General features: G+C 36.9%; 1 protein-coding gene across 12 annotated transcripts in view; it reads left to right on the top strand.

Moving 5' to 3' along the window:
* The first annotated feature begins 263 nt into the window (after positions 1 to 263).
* LMO3 (LIM domain only 3) overlaps positions 264 to 22,492 on the top strand; it is a 56,106-nt gene continuing 33,877 nt past the window's right edge. Inside the window, exons 1-4 of one of the 12 annotated variants that reach the window (XM_072798840.1) lie at positions 1,523 to 1,594; positions 2,303 to 2,369; positions 5,090 to 5,259; positions 7,550 to 7,763. In XM_072798840.1, the coding sequence (XP_072654941.1) occupies positions 5,184 to 5,259; positions 7,550 to 7,763 (290 nt within the window). In that variant the 5' untranslated portion in view covers positions 1,523 to 1,594; positions 2,303 to 2,369; positions 5,090 to 5,183. Of the gene's footprint in view, positions 473 to 1,305; positions 1,661 to 1,706; positions 2,370 to 2,531; positions 2,680 to 2,807; positions 3,560 to 5,089; positions 5,260 to 7,549; positions 7,764 to 22,492 lie in introns of those variants that run through there. The other 11 variants (XM_072798839.1, XM_072798846.1, XM_072798845.1 and 8 more) reach the window with 11 other exon arrangements.

Here is a 22,492-nt window from a genome sequence, read left to right on the forward strand (position 1 = left end):
GATGCACTAATCAGTTGCCATGAATTACAGAGCAGCAGTTGCCAGCGAGGGGTAACAGATCATACAGTTGGAGGGAAAAAAAATCTCATCTCCTTGAACATAATTAATTTAATTGTCCTCATTAGCTGTACCATTTGTTTTGATTTTATTTCTCCCTTTCCCCACACATACTTCTCCCTCCCTCCCTCTTTTCTTCTTCTCAGTGCATTGGCTGAGAGAGCGCGCACGAGACACACACACACACACACACACACACACACACACACACACACACACACTCTGGGGTGTTTTCAGAGTGGCTCACGCAGAGAAGTGGGGTAGAACAGCGGGAGCTGTGCGGATGGGTGAGGTGCATGTGTGCCTGCTTAGACGGGCCAGAAAAGCCAAACTTAAGAAATCTGCCTATGTACAGAACAAATCAACTGAAGGGGTTCTTATTAATCCGCCGTCTGTGACTTTCGTTATTTTTCAGGTTAGTTCTGAGTTTTCTTGCCTTTTAAAGGGAGAGGAAAACAAACTACATACTATTTTACTATGAGCTTTTAAAAAAGGGAAGGGATAAAAAAAATAAGTTTTTAGTGCTGTGTCATTTTCCTAATGAAGAGTTGCATAATTTGGCCTGAATGTACATGGGGAGGGGATGCTTTGATTTTTTTTTTTTTTAAACGGGAACTACATTAAAACTGTTGGTGCTGAGAATAAAAGTTTTTTGGAGTTCAACAGTTGAATCTTTTTTGGCACTTAAAATATTTCAGCCAGTGTCACTCAGATTTGGACTATTTTTAAACTTGACCTTTGACAGGGCTTTATAAAATCTGGTGGGGATGCTATGAGAATTACTTAAAAAAGAGAGGATGACTTTGAAGTCTGAAAACTTAGGGGGAAAGCTACCAGTGGTCTGTACAGGTGTAAAGTTAAGAGGAGCAGAGATTGGGGAGAACAGAACCAACTTCAATTTTAAAAAAGAAAAAAAAAGAAAGAAAAAAAAAAAACCCCACCCTGTGAAGGCCTCTAAAATAAGCCTAAGAAGACAGGGCAGATATAGTGAAGAAACTCCATGGTTCCGACCAAGTTAGTTGGGAAAACATGTTTCTTGTGCTCTTGGGTGTTTTTCATGTGAACTTTAATTTGTAAGGAATTCAAGTAATTGCAAAAAGTCTGTCAGTGGGGGTGGGATGGGGTTCAGTATTGGTTAATAGGAAACAAGTTCACAGTTTGGTACTTGGACCACTGGAGGAAGGGAGGAAGGGACTAGCCTGCCCCGGCCCCAGCTCCCCAGCTCGTGTGCCAGAACTGCCCTGCTGAGAGGCCACTTTGGAGAGTTCATTAATGCAAGTCAGAGACCCGGCCGCTGCTGCCACCCCCAAGACATTTCTTAAAGAGGAGGGTGGTGTGTTTTTCCAGCGTGTTCTAGTAGCAGTTTGATTCTCTCGCTTTATTCTAATTTCCATAATTGGTAGCTTCCGAAATGGCTTTGGAAGGCAGTTTGCTTTTAAATGCGGCCACCTATTCCAAAATGCCCCGGTTATTTTAGGAATCCGATCCTCTTCCTCCAGAGCTCTCTCGCAGGACTTCTTTTGGACGGGTCCAGGAGGTAGGGTCTTCTCCATTCCACTCCTGCAGAGGTCACTTTTCGTGCGCGGGGTCGTCCCCAGCGTTTGTGAGTAGCATATGCATGTGGCTGTGCTGACTGCACTCGCAGGCTTGTAAATTTTCACCCTGGGAAATTAGCAACAAAGCCCGATCTGTCTCGTGGCTGCTTTGCACTTTCCGAGGGCGGCTGTACTTGACTGAGCTGCAGAACAGGCACACGAGAGAGAGAGAGAGAGAGAGAGAGAGAGAAGAGCGAGCGAGCGAGGGAGGGAGAGAAGGAAAGGAGAGAAGAGGGGAGGGGTGGGGGCGAGAGGTAAATAGTCTTAAATCGGAAGGGAGCTGCTTCTCTGTGGTCTTGACAAGCGCTGCCTGGGCTCCGCCGGCTCAGTAATAACTGAGTGACCTTTTCTTTGGCTGTATTATGTCTGGCTGGGAAGGGATTGCATTTTGCAGCTGAGAGCCGCGGCTTCCTCCAGCTCGGCTCCTCGCGTGCTGCTGGGGTAAGTTGTCTTGAGCCAGGACGGAGAGAGACAGCCTCGGACTGCAGTTGCCTAAAAGGAGGACACCTGTGGCTCAGATGCGGTCAACACCATTACTTGGCGGATCCTTGAGGACCTCATTATTTTAAACTTAAAAAAAAAATAGAGATTCCCTCCCCCTCTTTTTTTTTTTTTTTTTCAAACAATGCTTCTTTTTGACCTTTCCCAAGGAGAAGCACTACAAAGCAGCCACTGTGCTTTCTGAACCGCCTCCCCCTGTATCGCTTAATTGAGAAGGTAAGTGCGGCAACTGTGTACACACGCGTCGGCTTATTTGTGGTGTGTGTGTCTGCGGGTGCGCGCGTGCGTGTGCGGATGTGGGTATTTTTTTTTTTTTTTCTTCCTTCCCCAGCCTCTCCTAATGAGGCATAAACTGGAGCTGCAGCCCGGCTCCGCACTGCAACTTTCACTCGGGCTGCAGCTCTGCTGAGACGGTTTTGTTTAAATCATGTGAGGCTTCATTATTTTTATGATGAGACATGAAATAGATGCAGGCTGAAGATGTGGATGGAAGGAGGGAGAGCGGCTGCGGCGCGGAATGTCTCAAGTACGACTCGAGTGGATAATAGTCAAAGTTCAGGATGAGCCGCAGCCTCCCCACACCCCTGACTCCCGGGGAGAGAGGGGCAGGGAGAGTTGGGAATCAGGAGAGGTTCGCTCCGGCCTGGCCCGCAGCGAGGGAATTCAGCGCTCGGTGGGTTCCGGACCCACTCTCTGTACTTGCTGGAATTCACAGCCCCCCTCCCCCAAGAGTTGGAATTGCAATCTTTTGGTTCTTGTCGACACTTCTGCCTCCCCTCACTTTTCCGCGATAAGACAATGTTGTTCCCGAGAGATGGAAAAGTGACTATTTGCAGGGGGAGGGGGGATGGGGGGGAGAGAGGTTCCCTGGAACAAGGTGCCTATGTTCTACTAGGTTGAGATTCAAACTGATGCAGCACGTTTTTACGGGGGGCTACCCAGATTGCTGTTATGAAACACAAGTCAGATTTATGGTCTTTTTCATATTGAACATGATATGCTATGCTAACGCTGCATGTGACAGTTTAATCAAATCCATTTGTTACCACGAAGCTAAAAGGGGCCGCTGGGATTTTAGGATTACGGGCAGAGTTAGGGAAGCATGTGGCTTTGTCATTCGCCATCATTTTGCACACTGCCACACTGCGAGGGGCTCTGTGTGTGCGCTCTGTCTCGTCTGGCCGCCCTCATCCCTTCCCCCACCCCCTGCCGCCGCTCCGACCCGCTCCCAAAGTGGCTTCACAATAGTCGGTCCTCGGCGGTGTAGGCTGCGCACCAGGTCCACACTTGAGCCAGATCCAGGAAGACCCCCTTCCACTTCTACCTTGGGCTTGGTGCTCAATGCGAAGCTGCTGCGACTCAGGCACGCCTAAGTCAACTCATGCAGAAAAAGGAGAAAAGTTTTGGTAAGGTTACAATCTATCATAGATGCACTCTGCCGGCGCTCGGCACTCTTAGCTGCTTAAAAGCTTTCCTGCTCTTCTGCTGCTTTTGTGTCTTTGAAAAAAAAAAAAAAAAGATCCAAAATATTATTGTTGTAACTGCTTTGAAAGACTGCTGCTTAAACCAATTAATCTTGCTAGGTGCAACAAATACTGCTACATTCTTTGCAAATCATCCCTGTGTGGCTGCAAAGACACAACCACAAAAGGCTAGAGCATAAACTCCGCAAGGGATTCTTTGTTAGAGTGTATGTATGTTTCTTATTTATTTATTATTATTATTATTATTATTTATTATTATTATTATTATTATTTTTTGCATGTGAGCTGCATCAAAATTGAACTCAGTCTTGCAAATCTCTTGTTGGCCTTTGCCAAGCACTAGCACTTTGCTGCCATGGTAACTGTAATTAAACTGATAAGAGTGGAAAAATGTCAGTATCTCTGAGCCTTGCAGCTGCATTGGAGAAAAAGGGAATCAAATTGGTTCCCAGCTCCATTGCTCAAAAAGGGGAGGGGGCGGTGGAAGGATGGGGAGGGGGTTGGGAGTTGAAGGGGCAGAACAGAGTTAAGCAGCTCCAGCGCCTGAGATCTGGGGACATCTATTTGCATTGTTGTCCCTTAGGGGGCTGCAGCCTGTAGGGATGCTCTGGGCCAGTGAACAGAGAGAAACAAGCTTTTAGGCCCAATCCAGTTCTCCAATCGGGTCTGGGGGTTGGGGAGAGGATGAAGATGGGCAGGAGGAGAGAAAATCTTTTGTTTGGTACCTCTTGGCAATCGAATGGCCACGTTGGCCAAATTCTTTTAATCTGTGTCACTGCTCCCAGCTGCAGAACCTGCATTCCCGTTTTAGCATCTTCCTGAGGCACCTCATCTCTGCCAACCCCCTTTATGTATTCCCTCTTCCTGTTCCTTCTCCCAGATTGTTCTCTCTGAATCTTTCGACAGGCACAAAATGTTTTCCATTCACTATGTGCAGTTCGTCCAAAAATATAAAAGACTGTGTCTAAGTGCTGCAAATCTTTGATTATGATTATTTTTTTTAAACCCCTGTGTGTTGTGGAGTTGTGGTTACTTTGTTGTGTTAACTACTGAAGCTGAGACTGCGCGGATGAATGGCACAGAACAAGGAAACATAATGGAGGCAATCAACCGTTAGGCCGCCTCACAATGCAATCCAGGCAATTAAAAGCTCACCAGAGTTTAAATGAAATGGTTCTACTTATTTCTGCACACCACACTGCACAGGCTATTATTTATGTCTTTTTTTTAATTATGATTTCCCTTAAACTGTCAAATAACTCAGGATGGCAGGGTCTCAGAGGCAATAAGAATTTCCCTCTGAACAATTTACATGCCAATCTAAAACTAGTTATGAGTCCTGATGTGCTATGAGCAACTTGTGAAATGTTTCTCAGCTCCCAACGCATGACTCTACCCAGTGGTGCTCTTCTGGATGGGGAGGGGGTGCTGCTGATGCTTTGTGCCTTTTAGGTACGTGGCAACGTGGCGACTCCTAAATAGTTCTTTTTCTACGACTGTTAACTTGCATCGTATTGAAAGCGATTTCCTCTCCGAGAGAAATGTGATGATGTTCTCTAAAAGAAGGTACCAGGCTGGAGTGCAAAATATCAAACTCCTTCAAGCCCAAGGCCAAACAGAATGTAAGAGTTTCAAATATTAATTGGCCTCTGAGTGCTAAATTAAAATGTCAACACAACAAAAACATTTTGTGAAGACAAGCAGGGTAGTGTTACTTGTGCCAAATGTTGGTATTCCCTGTCTTGGTTGCAAAGGGTTTTGAATAGAGATAGCTGACCTTATACGCTTGATGATGGTAACTCAACTAAAGGAAATGTAGCTGGGCTGCAACTGAAAAGGAATTTTTAGATTTTTCTCAGCTTTGTGCTGTGAAAAAATAAGAGCCTGATAAATTGGCTAATTAGAAGAGCCCCTCATATCTCTTGATGTTTTCAATAACGAAATACAGAATGTCACTTAGTAAATCAAAATTTCCCCCCTCCCCCCAGGTATATGGTTAAGAGGCACTTGGAGATGTTCTGTACTGTAATTAATGGGATTTATTCCTTGTGGAACCTTGCTGGAAGACGGTAACTAGTTGTGATCAAAGAAACTTCATTTGTTAGAAGTTCTAGAGAGTGAGATTTAGCAAAGCTATCAAGGGTTATGATTAATCTACACTAGACCCTTAGCTCCTTCAAAGAAAAGGAACAGAAAGCAGACTGTAGGAATACCACCTGCTCGTCGGTACAAATCCAGCTGCTAGTCTGCAGCTCTGACTACCACGGCTATGCATATCATGCAGAAAGAACAGCCACCCTGCTCTCTTCCCCGCCATTCCCTATGCCAGTACTCTACCAGAGAAGTTATTTTCTAATGGAAGTTCAACATCATAACGATACGTGCAATCGGTGTATTATTTGTAGCTAGAAAAGTTTTTCACCTCTGATGGTACAGTGCCTGAGTGTCTCTTATCTGTGTGATTAAAAAAAGAAAAAAAGCCTGTGAAGGTAATGGAGGCAAAGCCTTCATCAGAAGGCATCAGAGGAAACGAAAGGAGGTTAAGCTACTTTGGAGTAGGGAATATAAGATCATAGCTTGGCATTTCTCTTCTTGAAACTGTTTCAAGTGCATCCACATTTGGTGTTTTATATAGTTTAAAACTTTATGAGTAGGAGAGGAAGCATCCTATAGTAGCAGGATCTCTGAAGAAGACCACCAAGTCTAGTACTTCACTGTCGTTCAGTTTTGAGCAAGTCCTTATACTCTCTTAGGCCTCTAGCACAATTTGTAAAATGAGGGAGTTAGGAATCGATGATGTCTACAGTATTTTGTAGTGCTTAGGATGAGTTATTTGATTAATATGAAGTTCCGAATAGTTGGTCCAGCTCTTTTTTTTTTTTTTTTTTTAAGCTGGGTGTTGGACACTTAGGAAAGAAGAAACTCAAAAGGGAATAGCCTTTCATTGAAAAAATTCCAGTCAAGTTGTAAAACCTACAGAACCCAGCTAGACTCCTTATTTATGATGGAGCTATGTCTCTAAAATACATAAACGTCCTGTGTCTAGTGCACTATGTATATACATGCACATAATATATTTATGTACATATGTTTATGTAATTTATATATATTTAGATGTTACCTTCTGTTGTTTCTTCTTTCCCTTATAAAATAAATAAGTGCATGTTTATGGTAATAAATTAATCCTGTACTTTAGTTTTATATAAAAGCATGTAGTATACGGTGAGGTAATCTGCCGTTGACTGACGTTTGTGAGTATAGATTCATTTTAAAAATTTTAATGTAAGGAATAATTTGAAATATCAAGAGCACAGAAGGAAGGATTTGGATGCAAACAAGCAATATAGTATTGGTGAGCTTTTGGAATGACTGTACCGTGTGTTTAACTACAAACATCCCCACTGCTAAGTCAGGTTAGTGTAATCCCAGAAGGGTGCACTCTCCTTCCACTGTCAAGCACATATCAAGTGAATTTCCAGCCAGTAAAGAAAAACTCATTTTTGACTCTCATAGACTGTACATGGACTAGTTTGTTAAATAGCTTTCTTTAAAATTGTTAGCCACTTCCTCACATTTTTTCCCAAAGGAACCACTCTAGATAGAGAATGGGGAACACTACCGAATTATTTGACGCTATTTAGCTTGGTGTATATAACGTCTGCTTACCCTGTACAACATGAATGCATTATTTTCCCCCACTTTGTAGATGTGACTTTATAAATGATTTAATGAGGACTTTATAACATTTGAGCCTTTTGTTTCCAAAATTTAGTTTGATTCTGGTATGGCCCTACAAAAGAAAGTCTAAGGCTCCTGGACAAAAAGCAGTATTAAATATGAAACTTGTCTTTTGACATCTTGTGATTCTTCCTTGTAGTCCCAGCTCCCTTTTTTGTTTTTGTCTTCCTTTAGGTATACAAATGCTCTCAGTCCAGCCAGACACCAAGCCGAAAGGTTGTGCTGGCTGCAACCGAAAGATCAAGGACCGGTATCTTCTAAAGGCACTGGACAAATACTGGCATGAAGACTGCCTGAAGTGTGCCTGCTGTGACTGTCGTTTGGGAGAGGTGGGCTCCACCCTGTACACTAAAGCTAATCTTATCCTTTGTCGCAGAGACTATCTGAGGTAGGAATTATCCTTGCACACCAGTGATGACTGGATTCCTTTTAAAGTACTTTTTGTAAGTGTATTTTTTGGGGTTTCATTTCCTTATTAGCAGCTTATATTCCTGAAAGCTGTTGACCTGTCAGCCTTCAAAGTGTTGCCAGGTGCCTCATATGCAAATTCTTGCTTAAGTAATGGCCAATAAAACATCACATCTAAAGTGTTTCCATTTGGCCAGCCTGGATGCTATGCTCAGACTTAGAAATAGGCTATTCCACTGCCCATGTTGAAACCACCAGTTCTGAGCAAGGATGTATTTGGTGGAAATCAGCATAGAAGTGTACCATACTGACATAGAAGTACCATACGGACAAGGTAGGCTGAGCTCGACACAGGGGTTATTCAGCTGTCTTCCAGTTTCTGATCTGTCAAAGAAAGTCAGTTTGAAATTAGCTGGTATGTATTTGCATCGTTATGATACAGTTTTGAAAACTTTCTCCAAGTGTGAATACATCCCCCCACCCTCAGCGGCATTCCCAGTGAGCATCACAGAGATATCACTGAGCATTAACAGCCTCAGACTTGCCAGTAGCATTATAGAAATGAACACAGTAAAGATCTCCATCATTATGGGAAAATGATAGCCACTCTCTAAACTGTAAACATCTGAACAGTTTGAGGACCATTCACATGTTCTTGCTTAAAAAGCCATGAGGCTCACTCAGCCTGTTTCCCAGCATTTAGCACTCAACACATGAACTTCTATTTAAGAAAAATTATTTTGCTTTTCAGGGAACTTTGTGACTTGATTCAGCTGCAAATTACATATATTAATAAAGTAGGACCTATCAAATTAGAGAAATGATATATGGCATCATTTGGGTTTTCATATTTGATATAATTAATCACTTTTCTAGTCTGACATTAAGCGATTTATTTTGAATTTTTTTTCCTTTATGACACAAAATTTATCAATCAGCCATAGCTCCTTAACCATCTTGGCCATTTGGGGAAGTGTTTTCTAGGGAATTTGGTACTTCAGTGTATGCAATTCAGTTATTTTTGGTCTTATTATTTTAATCTTTATATACAAAAATATATCATTTGCTTAGTAGTGGTTTAAAAGGGTGAATCCAATACTGTTTATCAGATTCTGCTCTTTCCCCCTCTTAGAACTGCCTCATCTGACAGCCTCCAGGCTAATTATGACCACTTGTTACTACTTCTCTGTGTTCCAAGGGCACAAAATACATGCAAGGTGCCAACAATGGGAAGTGACTCTATAGCCAGAATCTCCCTTATTGTGGTGGCACAACTAATCAGAATTAACTTATTCCGTGAATTCTCTTAGAACTTCGGTCTTTGAACTTTTTCTTTGAAATAAAATTTTTTTCCTCTGCTCATTGTGAATTAGAGCCTCATTTCCACATAAAGCGTTTGCATTTGCTTTCAGTGATTTAATAACGCTTCCTAGTTTTGCTTTATCTCCCCTAACCAATAATCATGGCTTTTGGACTCTTTTTTTGACTTTTACATTTGTTTACAACTGCAGTGTCTCAAGTGGGTTTATGTAACAACAATTCCAAAACAAGTTTCTATAGTCTGAGCAAGATTAAGGTGTTCTAATAAGCAATAAAAATAAAAATTAACTGAGATTTAAAGAGAGGTGGTTGAAATAGCTGGATTTTGAAGATTTATAATTTGCCAGTGAAATAACCTGTATTTTGAGTTAAACTGTTTTTGCAGTTGTTAAAATAGTAGCAGACACAGAAAGAAACCTTAGACTTGTTTTGTGTTATTCTTTATGGTAATAAAAATATGATGTTAAACTGCCATTTGATAGTTTCCATTTAAGTGTTTTGTTGAAAGGGATTTATCAAAATAGCTTCCATATCAGAAATGTTTGTCTTTCTCTAGGATAGATGATATTTTGTGACTTAATTTCTAATAGGCTCAAACTTTTAATGTTTGTTAACTTGTTAAAAAAAACCATACTCTTTCGAATAAAACTCTGGTCCTGATTGCCAATATTTTCATTTCTCAGAGTATAATTTCCTCTTAAATTGGTCATAACCACATTAATGGCCAGTTGTTATGTTAACAGCCTAAGGATTGTTAACATTTCAAGCTAAGTTGTTAACAGCAAGCTTATTCCTTATTTAAACTGAAGGTTTGTTGTATATAATGTGACTTCTTTGGCAAGGAGTAATTTGTCAATACTTAAAAATTGTAGAAGTGAAACGGGTGATTGGTATGTGTATAAAACACTGTGTTATGTGTTACAGATTATGCTGCAGATGTGGTTTGTAGTTTTATGTAAGAAGTGTGTATCTCAATGAAATTGTGTAGATGTTCAGCAGCATATGTCTCTTATTGGATATTTAAAATAGTTAATTCCGTTATGTCAGATAGACAAATATAATTAGGAAAACTTTATTTACAAATTAATTTATTTGAATGGTATAGTCATTCAAAAATGTTTATTGGATGCCTGTTGTGTGAGAAGTATAATTTTAGGTAATAGATGAATTTGAGAAAAATAAAAATATACCTCAAATTGTTACTAATTATTTATTAACTACACAAAATCTGTAATATCAGTAAGCAAGTAATATTTTGTGACTGTCTTTCCGAGCTTGAAAATAATTTTTCTCATTTCCCTCAGTTCACATTTCCTTTCTGTATTTTGCACAGTCAATGCTTAACCATTTAAATACTATTCTCAAGTGGTTTTGTTTTGTTTTTGGTATTTGGATAGTATGTAATTTCTTTGAGGTGACCAAACAAGCTGTAAATAACTTACAGGTTTGTATTTCTCTGTCTAAATCAGTAGGCATCTAAGTAAGAATATGGAAAATGATAAAGAAAAAATAGTTTTATCTGTACTGGTAAATTATTAATTGTAGGTATTATCTTGGACCAAACAATTTTTTCGTATCTAAAGAAGAGTGAAATATTTTTTGCCAATTGTACTTAGCTTCCTAATTCTCCTTCAAAAAAGAAAACAAAAAACACTTCTAATTCTGAACAATGAGTATTGAAGTTATAACATTTTATTTTGTGTTACTTTGGGTAACGAAAGTGATGACATGTTTTTTCAAGGTCTTTGAATAATGAACACAAGAATTTCAGAGGATATTTTCTTAGAGTTATAGAAACTATTATTGTGGTAAATATGATTTCGCTTAGACTTTTTTCCTTCTTTGTGGCACAATTAGCTATATTTAAGAAAAGGAAAAATGATTCTACCGTTTATATACTGAATCTCAGATCTTAACTATTCATTTTCCCTAACGGGGCTGGAATACCATCTTTTATTTTTCTGTAGAATATGCAATGCACATATCTGATGAGAGAGAATTTGCCAGTTTGTAGGATTGTTCTCTGCCTTTGGAAATTCATTACATAAAGGAACAGAAGGATTGACTTTCGAAACTTTCTCTATTTTAACATGCTTTTTGATATTATCTATGAAGCTAATCTGCCCATCAATATATATAAGCCAAGACCTTGAAATGTATATGTTAAAAAAATGTATCCAATGCATTTGTAACTTTTTTATTTTTATAATTCAACTTATGACAAATTAGGGAAGCATCTTTATACCTTGAACTAGAATGCCCAAAGTAGATTAAAAATTCTTGTGTAAATACAGCAGAGTTTTAGTAATGATGTTTACAGAACTCTAGTCACTACTAATTTATCTGTCATCCTTGTTCCAGTTTGGAAAATGTGAAAAGAGTAGTTAACATATAATCGGAGTTTTAGAATTAAAATTTTGTGACAAGTGTTAAAAAGTCAGAACCAGGAGAAATAACAAACTACTTTTCAACTTGGAGGCAGTAAAGAATACAAGAATTTACCACTTGAGAGTGGGAAATTTTTCCTTTTTTTTTTTTTTTTGTTAAACCTATAACTTATTACATATATATTTTAAGCATCAAGTCACTGTAGGCTAGATCTTGTATCTCTGAATGGGGGTCTCACCAGAAAATGTATTCAAAGCCGTTAGCTGTGATGTATAGCATGGAAGCTGCTTATAGCTCTTCCTATATGAGCAGCCAAAAAAGCCTTATATAAAATCTAATGTAATTTGCTATTTTTATATCTCAGAATGATTTGTTTAAATTAAACTGCTGGGAGAGAACGATGCTTCATGTGCCACCATAGTTGCCAATTAAGAAAAAGGATTTGAAACTGTTATGCTGACTACAAATTTTGCATGCTTTAATATAATCATATAATAACTTTCATACTGAAAATTAAAAGTAAATGCTACATAGAGTATTAATCTGGCTCTAACTTTATTCCACACTAATCAAATCTGGTGCTTCTAAATTTTTATATAAGGTTAAATTTATACTAGTACATAATTACAACCTTAAAAGTAAACACAAATGTATTGTTTATATTATTTTATCTGATAATTCATTGAATAGATACTTTTTGGTGTTGAATAAATACTCTTCTTCCTTCATTGTCTTCTTTTCAATATAGACAGTTGAAATGATTTCCTCAAAAATCATTGCAACTTTATTATTTGAAAAATCACTTTATTGTTATAAATGCTGAAAATGTAAACTTTTATATAGAATTAAACTCTTCCCAAATGAACTTTTTTTCCCTACAAGCTTCATTTGAGTTCTCTTAACATTTCATTGTAATAATAATTTTCATCATTTTTAATTTGTTACCTAACCTTGGATTATGAAATATTTTAGCATATGTGTATATATTAGACTCTGCTAAAAAATAGTGTTACGTTCCTTGTAAATGATCTTTCCTTATTCATAGCTTTATAAGAAGTTGTAATTTTAAGTCCATTTTTTTGTCTTTCATAGGAAAGCATTATTGAGTTTTAGTTCAAACATTTTAGACTGCATACTATTCAAGAACCGGCACAAATCAGGAGTGATAATTTTGTTTTGTCCAATACTTTGAGAGAGTGCCCCTCATTTTAGGAAAGATTGGTGGGCTTTCTAAGCAACAGCCCTTTTGCAGCAATCTCTGTTAAAAATATTTCATCTACATATAGAATTTCTCATCTATAAATTTATCCACAATATCTCTCTATCATTATTCTGTAATGCATCCATTTTCAGTGAATGAGTATTTAACAGAATGAATTATTTTGGTTTTGTGACTCTTGTTTTGGCTTGTTTTATAGATGAGATATTTTCACTGAAAATACTTCCCTCCAGAATATTGAAAATAAGAAAAAACTTCACACTGTTTCTATATTTTTACTGTTTTTTAAAAAATCTTTTTATATAGCTTGGAATACTTCAGTCAGGATAGTTTTTACACATAAGATGGATAAGTTAGACATACCTGACTTAGCAGAAAAATATTCTGTTTCTACAAGTATATTTAGGATTAAATGCATCTGGAAGAACTACATTTGAGAATTGCTAAAATTGCTTATTTGGCACTTTAAAATACATAGAACTCTGGGAAAGAATCTCTATTTTTGGTTGCTTTTAGAGTATATCAAAGTAAGCCAGGACTTCATTTATAAACTCACCATTAACTTCCATTAAGTGACTAATAATAAATTTTAATGTTGTGTTTTGACTGCATAAACATAATTTATTAAGGAATCTCATTTTAAAAACATGCTGAAAGTGGTAATTTTGTAAATGGTTTTGATGAATATATGCATTGTAGAAATGTATTATGTAGTTCAGTTTTTTGCCTCACATAAAAATTATATATCCTAAAAGAATTGCACCAACCTTAAGCAACCATTATATTTTCCTTCATTACCCTGTGAGGCATTGAAATCTTCTTTTTGCATTTGGTTTGAAAACATTTTCCTATTCCTATGAGAATGGCTTCTGTTACTCAAAATTATATACCGCAACCTCATCCTGTCTTCCAAAAAAAAAATTAACTCACAGTTCTCACTTTAATCAGCATAAGAATTATAAATGCAGGACAAGATCTTGAAACCAAGGAAAGCAAAAATGAATACAGCAATATTCTTTCTGTTCAATTGACCAGATATTTTTTAAACAACATTTGTATTAGCCACGTTTCTCCAAAAAGGCATTTTTCTTTCATTTTAATATTTATTGGCTTATATAAGTGATTGTTCCTACAGAGAAGCTGAATTTCCCCGTTAAGCATTAAAGAGGTGTAGGTATGTATATGCATGCTGCACATACAGATAGTAGAATCCATATGACCTTAGAATGAACATTAACTTTTGTCATGATTGACTTTCACCGGATCACCATAGTTTGACAGGCTTTGAAACTTATAAAATTAGCTACTTGGTGCCAGCTAATTTCTTGGTATTGTAACTATAGCACTGACTTAATCTTATAGGATGTTCACTATCCTAAGAGGAAGGACAAGTTTTATAATAGTGTAGGATGCCTAAATACACTCCCTTGTGATCTTTATCACTCAATTCTGTTTTCTCTCAGTTCTATTCTATATCTGTTTCTACCATCATAGCATACTTGTTTTAATGATCAAACCATATATTTTCTTTTTCAAGCTATTTATAAGAAATTTATTTTGAAGTGGAAATTTACATTGTGAAGCAAGAAGTGTGGCATTTAGATTTTTTATTTCTCACTTCAAAGCAATATCTTATGCTCATGGAGGCTTTTTGCCCCTGATTACTGATATTAATGATAACTTTCCTCTAAAGGAATTAGGACCTAAGCATACCCTTTTATTATACTCATCAACATATTTACTATATTCACAAACTAAACACATCAGTCACCTGTGCATTCATCTGTGCCTTTTGCCTCCTCCCTATACTACCCTAACTTCTTGATAGACTTTTTTTGTCTCAATAAGTCTCAATAATATTTTTATAGTTATGTAAAGATTCTAAATCTTTTGCTAAATTTGTTTCCTTTGTAGCGCCAGTTTTTATGATGCAAAGATCACACTTGAGATAAATAATCATCTTGGAATAGTCAGATCTCTGATTTGAAGTTGGAAAATTAACATTAAGCTGCGTGTATTAAGTTAGACTCTAACCAGCATGTGTTGTTATGATTCAATTTAATATTAAAAACTCTCCAACTGGGCTACAGGGAAAATAAAAGACTCTTAGGAATTCAAAGATTATTTGCAGAGGAGTACAACAAAGCCATATTTAAATAAAATTGTTATTACTAATGCAGTAAAGCGTCATCTACATTAAACCCATCCTACTAATAAAAATAGAAAATCAGTTTTAGTAAACATAAATATCAAATATGACAAGGACTAGTAAAGGGGAAGGAAACTTCATAAAATGTGCTAATGCTAGTGCTGTGTAGTAATCTAAATACCACTGAGAAAAAATAAATTCCCATCTCCTTTATGATGTGGGATCCCAACAGGCAATTTCAAGAGAAAAAAGAACATCTTGGACTTGCTAGTTTATTCTCATGTTCTAAAACTTTTAAAAACAATGCTATGTTTTGATTATAAAATTCTGGGAGGTGCATACTATTCTTGAAATTATTTTGTTCTCTTGTTTTTACAACATTTCAAAATCGTTTAAGCAATGTCCCTTAATAGATGGCTCACCTTTCCCTCAACATAGCAGGTGCAGGGCTGTTACACTTCAAAAACCTATGGCATTAAACATGATGCTTATTTTGTATTTACCAACTACTCAATAAAAATATATTCTGACCAATAGCTACATATTAGACTGGGTGAGATGAGTGATTAGTACCTGTTTTTTGTTTGTTTGTTTTGTTTGTTTGTTTGTTTGCTTGAATGAATGGGGAGGGAGTAAGGTGAATAGAAAAAGCAGTCATAACTGTCATGTGAAGTATGAATATTAGTTCCAGTGGGCAGGTTTATTTGTATTTTATAGGTGAGAAGTTCAACTATATTGTGAACATGATCTTAAAGCCTATAAGTTTTGCATGTGAATTTCCACTGAGAAATCATTTGTGCTTTGGAAGATCCAAAAAATTATAAGTTATTCAATTGCCTTAAAACTTATAAACTAGTATTTTCTGTGACTATTTATTACAAAAAAAGATTGGAAAGTTTCTGAGCTATAAGAATCCTTCTTTCCACAGCACATCCTTGCTCAGTGGGTAGTATGGAGTTTATATTTATGATTACATGCTTTACTATCTCTCTAACAATTAAAAAAAAGAAACAATTTCGTTACTTAACAAATATTTGAGTGCCAATACTTCATTCCTATAAATAATTAATGTGGGATATTATATTTCTAATTGATTTTATATAATGTACAAACATCAAGTTATTAATATTTTACTGAGTAAAGGATAAGGTAGACAGTAGGAGAAATTTGGGAAGAACTTAAGGGCAAATTATTTTTCAAATTTTCTACAATGGATAGAGTCACTATTGTCAAATAATTAAGTAAAATATTTAGAGTTTTAGCCTAGTTATGTCCCAACAAAGCAATATAGAGAGTGAGAAGAGGTATACTCAGAAGAGATTAGAAAATTTTTGAGGAAGAGAAGTTATGAATAATATGTAAATATTGGGCTCTGTAAAGATCCTTATGTAAGCCAGTAGTCCTATTACAGAAACTAAGCTTTGAACTTCATAGTTATATTTTGGATGGAGGGTAAGATTGACTTAGCTCTGTAACCTTCATGCAGCTTGCATTGTTTTCTTCTCTTACTACAGAAATCAGTACAATCAACAGAGATACAATTGACACTCCTTATAAAATGCTTAGCATCACTGGTCTCCATTTTCTCATTCACCATTGTTCTTGTTGAGGTGGTGACTTGAGTAAAAAACTAAGAAGGTAAAGGAGCCAGCCACAGGGTTGTATATGAAGGACATTCCAGGCACAGAGATCAGCCCATACCAAGTCCTTGCAAATGGAAGCTTTTCTGATGTGTTTAAGGAGCACTAAGGATGTTAATATGGTTGGAAAGAATAAAAGCAGAAGAGACAAGGATTAGAAGCAACCATTATGTGGTCCTGTGGTATTCTGTGTTACTGTTACAATCAAGATGCTCCTATACTTCCCTAAATGTTCCATAAGGAAGTGATAATACCTCCATTTGAGAATTTCTGTGAAGCCTATTCAGATAGGCTGTTACAGAATGAGTTCCATTTGGGATTACAGACTTCATCAGGACAATTTATACATTGTAGTATTTCAAGGGGAACTACAAAGGAATGTCCATATTGATGAGCTAAGGCTGCCAACATAGCATGCATGGGTATAACACCATGGCCAAAGATGTTGTTAAGCTCTTCCCTGATTTTTTTTTTTATTATTTTATATTTATTTATTTTTTTAAGCTCTTCCCTGATTGTAGTATAATTCATATTTGGTGAATACTTAGGTAATAAAAATTGCAAAGATGTGGATTTTTCAAAGGTTCTTTGAAGGGTGATTACTTTTATTATTTTAAAAGTCAGGCCAAAAAAAAAAAAAAAAAAGAAAAGAAAAGCCAAGCCTTATTAAATTATTTTCTAGTATAAAATATTTAAAATAACATATTTACTCTAGTTATTATAAATGTTTCCAAACCCAGCATTGAGAGAAAATGCATCAAAGTCCTATTTTTATTTAAAACAACTTACTTAATCATATTCTTGATGAGATGGGGCAAATGTTACATAAGTGTTCTGTTTATACTCATATTTCCCATTCCTAACCTATACCCCAGTTCACTAATTTTAGTTTCACATCAAGAAGAGCTAAGGATTAATCTTCAAAACTAAAAGATTAATATGCATTTCTGTGAGAGTGGGATATGTATGTACAAACTGTCTTTTAAAAATGAAAAAAATAGTTTAAAATTTAAATACAAATCAAAGTGCTTGGGCCTGTATTTATATTTATAAAATGGGCTGGGATCCATCATGAGTATTGGCTGAGAAGCTGTCCTAATGTGCCTTAAAATCTTTCAGAGGCATAGCTTGAGTGGGTGAGTTTTTAAAACAGTGGCCAGGGGATCCCTGGGTGGCGCAGCGGTTTGGCGCCTGCCTTTGGCCGAGGGCGCGATCCTGGAGACCCGGGATCGAGTCCCACGTCGGGCTCCCGGTGCATGGAGCCTGCTTCTCCCTCTGCCTGTTTCTCTGCCTCTCTCTCTCTCTCTCTCTGTGACTATTATAAATAAATAAAAATTAAAAAAATAAAATAAAATCTTAAAACAGTGGGCAGGCCATCTATACTTCATCACGTAGAAATCCAAAATGTACTTTTCAGACAGCAAGGAGAAGATAGGTGGTGGCCAAATGGCTTTACAAGTTTTAATTTCTGCTGTCACTGTGTACATCCTGAGTGCTTCCTTTTGTTACAATTTCTAGTGGCCCTCCTATTCTGCTTCTTTTTTTTTTTTGTAGCTGGGACGTCTGTACTACCTACCATCTTATCCTGGTTGAGTTGAAGACCTGTATTTCTAACCATTTTGTGATTCTCACCTACCAGAGTGCATCAATTTGAGCTTGATATTAAGGAAAAGTTGCTTGATCTTGACCTGACAGTTGGCTTGGTATTTAAATAATCTTGGTAAGAGTAGTTATTAAACTAGTAATTATCTTTGCAATAGAAACCACTTGCTTTTTTGGCTAAAGGTGTTAAATGACTTGTGTTCTTGATCAATGATAGATTTCTACAGTGACTTGAGAAAAAGTTACACATGTTCAGGAGATTTTAAATTGAAAAATTTTTTTTGATTTTCCTTTGAGGATTTATCTGCTGGATGGTAAACAGAGCCTTTCATTTTTAACCACAAGTCAGTTTTTATAGTGATTCTAAAGTCATGAGCTTATCTTACATTCATTTTAACACAGCCAGTGTATTTTAAATCATTTTATTGGTATTTCTTATTGTTCTACCACATTGGGTGTTGCCTCTCCCCCCCAACTATCATTAATGGCAAATTAGTCATCTGTTTCTATTATGATGCATTCATCTGCTTACCTTCTGTATCACTTTATAAAAAGATAAAAGTCACACCAGTTCTTTTCAATTTGCTAAGTGTCTCCCAAACTAGGTGAGGTAGCTTATCCTTAGCTTTTAGAGGCATATCAAGTAGCATAATGGTGCTGAGTCCAGATTTGAAATCTACCCTATTCTGCTACATCCCAGCTGTATATTCCTAGGTGAGTTACTCAACCTCTCCTAGCCTCAGTTTATTCATTTGTAAATAGGAGTAAGAGACATATTCATAAAACTGTCAGAGCGTATCAAGGAAACACCATAGGGAAAGATTTGAACACACTGATGGATTGAACACACATTGGACCCTCCAATGTGAGTTTCTGTTCTTATGAAGAAAGAATAGCACTGAGTTATGATGATAATTGGAAAATTAGGAGCATGTAGGTGGCTCAGTTGGTTGAGAGTCTGCCTTTGGCTCAGGTCACGATCCCAGAATCCTGGGATCGGGCTCCCTGATCAGTGAGGAGCCTGCTTCTCCTTCTCCCTCTGCCTGCCACTCCCCCTGCTTGTTCTCTCTCTCCCTCTCTCTATTAAATAAATTAAAAATCTTAAAAAAAAAAAAAGAAGATAGTTGGAAAATTAAATGTTAGGAGAAGGTTAAAGAAATGGATTAAGATATGTTTTTAAGAGTGATTAGTAATTAAGAATATGAAAAGCTACTACTGTTATAAGGTGTTATATCAACTTTTCATTGACAAAGAAGAGGGATGAAGAAATGCTGAAATGTCATGTGCGCCTGAAGCTGTATGGGAAAAAATATTTCACGGTGGAGATTACTGAACTTGTTAAATTAAGGTTACAGTATATTTTACATAAGATGAATTGGAATTATTGGCAGGATTATGGAACTCGCAGTTTTCCCTGTGCCTGACATGAGAGGTTTCTGAAATATCTGACATCCCCACGTTCTCCACATGTTACCATGTGAAAGTTCCATGGCCCTTGTGAAGCATTACATTGAATATCCCATAGGGAAACATGATGTATGAAATTTCAGCTTGCTTTGGGTTTCCCACATAGCTAATTTTGGCACCTTTTTCCTCAGGTGGCAAGGACAACAGAATTCCAGTATCTTCTGAGGTTCTTTTTCACAGTGCTCTCTAAACATTTTGACGATGTACCTTTATTCCTAATGAAGTTTAAGTATACACCTCAATGTATATTTACAAACTGTAAATACTCCATTGCACATTCTCTCAATTAGAAAAACTCTTTTAAGGATAGGATATACAATAAATAGAAATGCCGATAATTGTTTAAGCATCCCTGAGATTTATGCACGCCCAATTTGGAGAGTGCTGTTATTTCTTAAAAGCCTTTTAAGCTTGATTGAAAGTTGTTTGGGAGTGATACTCAGTAACTAAGAAGGGGGAAGTATGGATACTTGGGGAAAGAGTTGTAAAAGAAAGATGTGGTAGTTGTTGAAAGAAAAGGACTCTGTAAGCATGAGCTAATATGCCTTGCTCTGTTCTTTAAATATTAAATCAAGGTTTTATTTCATGAGAAATGTGCCAAGGCAGTGGACTCTTTCTAATGCTGCACTGTAGCCACTGGCAACATTAATATGAGGCAGGGTTTCCCCCCCTCCCCCGCACCCCCCTATTCAGGACACAGTGAGATTTTAGACAGATAAATGCTAAGAGAACCCTATGTACCAAAGGCAGTGTTTACTGCATGTAATACATATCATTGTTTGTCTCCTGTAGTGAAAAATACTTGTGTCGTGCTGTTAAAATGCACTCCTGACAGACCAGTGCTTGCTATTATAGGGTCCATTGCTTAAAAAAATGATACACTGACAGAAATACAATTTAAGAAAATTTAACACCAAGGGTAGTCAACCATGTAGGCTACTATTAAGAGGCCAAAACTCAAGGCCAGGGGTTTATTTAAAAAAGAGGCACAGTTTATTTGCTGGTAGTAGGCAAAGTTAAAAGAAAAAAAAAATCGAACTTGAATTCCTTGCTCTCTAGTCTGTAGAAAATTAATGAAAGCAACAGTTCAATAAGATTTTATTGCAGAAATGTTTAAGTGAAACATTTTAAGAATGCTTCGGAATTTTTAAACAGTTACTTACCATTTAGAAAGCTGTAACACTGTGATGCGTAACAAATTGTTAGCATTGGATCCTAGGCACACCCAGTGATTTTCTTAAAATGTGTAGTCAGAGCTGGTTAATCTGACTCACTTTGTTCATTTCATTTTTGTGTGTGCAGCTTATAAATATATTTGAGATTGACAGGTCAGCGGCACCCACAATTACTACAATTTAAAATGTAAGCTATTGTCCAGGGACCCTTACGGACATAGTTTGGTAGCTAAACGCATTGGATTTGTAACAAGGCTTTTTGAGAAAGAAAATAACCAAATATGAGATGTGATGAAATATGCTGAATTTCAGAAGAGTGCAGAATGTTCTAATGAATAAACTGCCACTGAATGATGATAGAGCATGTGTTTTTTAAGCTATCACATGGCTCTATTATTAGGGAAGAAAATTCCATGAATTTAGATGAGATGTATTATCTAATTTTACCATTTTAAAAACAAATCTACCATCCAGTAATATTTGATGCCAACTGTGTACGGATTACATGTTCCTTTGGGAGAAAGGTTACAAAAGTAATGCAATAAATAATCTGAGCTTCAAGGAGCTTAACTTGGGTATCAGGGAAATAGAAAAACATCTTTCACTGCTATGCAGAATCGAAGATGTGTACCTTGCATTCTGTACCCTGGTGGTATAGTCCTTGTGCCACACCTAGGATTGGGCCTTTGGGAGGCATTTGTCTGGCTAAGAAAGGATGTCTGAAGACAAAATACAGTGTTTTTGCAGATGTCCTCCAGAATTCAATTGGCTCGAATCTGAAATATTATACAACAGACTTTTCTATGAATATGGAAGCTAATGATTATTGTGAAATTTGTCCAAATACATTATGGAGGGCCTCTGTGACTCAGCTGTGTTGGAGAAAACCCAGAAATGCTTGCTGAGGAAGATTGTGACCCTTGGCTCTGTTTGCCATAGTCATGTAGAGGCTTTCCATCCACATGTGTGTTTCAGTTCAATTTCTTCAATTCCATAGGTATGCTTTCTTATATCATGGTATCTTCATACTCTATATTCTTACTAAGGGTTACAACTTCAAATGCTTCTTTTTTTCAATTCTCATTTTTTTTAAGTTGTCAAAATAAAATAGTATCTTTGGTGGATTACCCGAAAAACTGATTGTTAAGTTATTTCTTCTGATAGTTTTAAAATATGTCCTTTGGATCATTCCAGAGAGTTACATGCTTGCCTTTGACACCTTAGAATTCTTCATAGGATTCATCAGGGTTTTGCCATTATCCTGCATTGAAGAATTTTAATAAATAGCTGCAAAATTTTCAGTGTCTTAGGGATGGTATTGTGGGTTGTATATACTGTACCACACAATGTCCTGCAGACTCACTCTTGAAATTTCTCTCCGTCTCAGAGTATGAAAAGTTTCTGGGACTCTAACTGATCAAATGGTGTTTTTCTTGGGCCCTGTGAATCCTATATTATTTACATTTTCCCTCTTTTCTTTGTCTTCTGGGAAGCTCAAATCCAAATTTACTTTCTAACAACTGCTCAGAACTGCATATGTTAATATATTCTCCAGACCTTTATGTTCTCTTACCATACTTTTATTATAGCTGGAGCTGTATATTTCATGTGAGGATGATTTTTGACATCACTGAAGTGAAATAGTTTAAATAACCGGGATGGAGGAACTATAGTGGAGAAATAACTGCTCTGTAAAGTGGGAGGCAGCCTCTCCTGAGAAAAGAGCTCTTTGGCCTCTTCCTGAACCCC

The sequence above is a fragment of the Canis lupus genome, chromosome 25 (assembly GCF_048164855.1).
Source record: "Canis lupus baileyi chromosome 25, mCanLup2.hap1, whole genome shotgun sequence".
In the NCBI taxonomy this organism is placed as follows: Eukaryota; Metazoa; Chordata; class Mammalia; order Carnivora; family Canidae; genus Canis; species Canis lupus.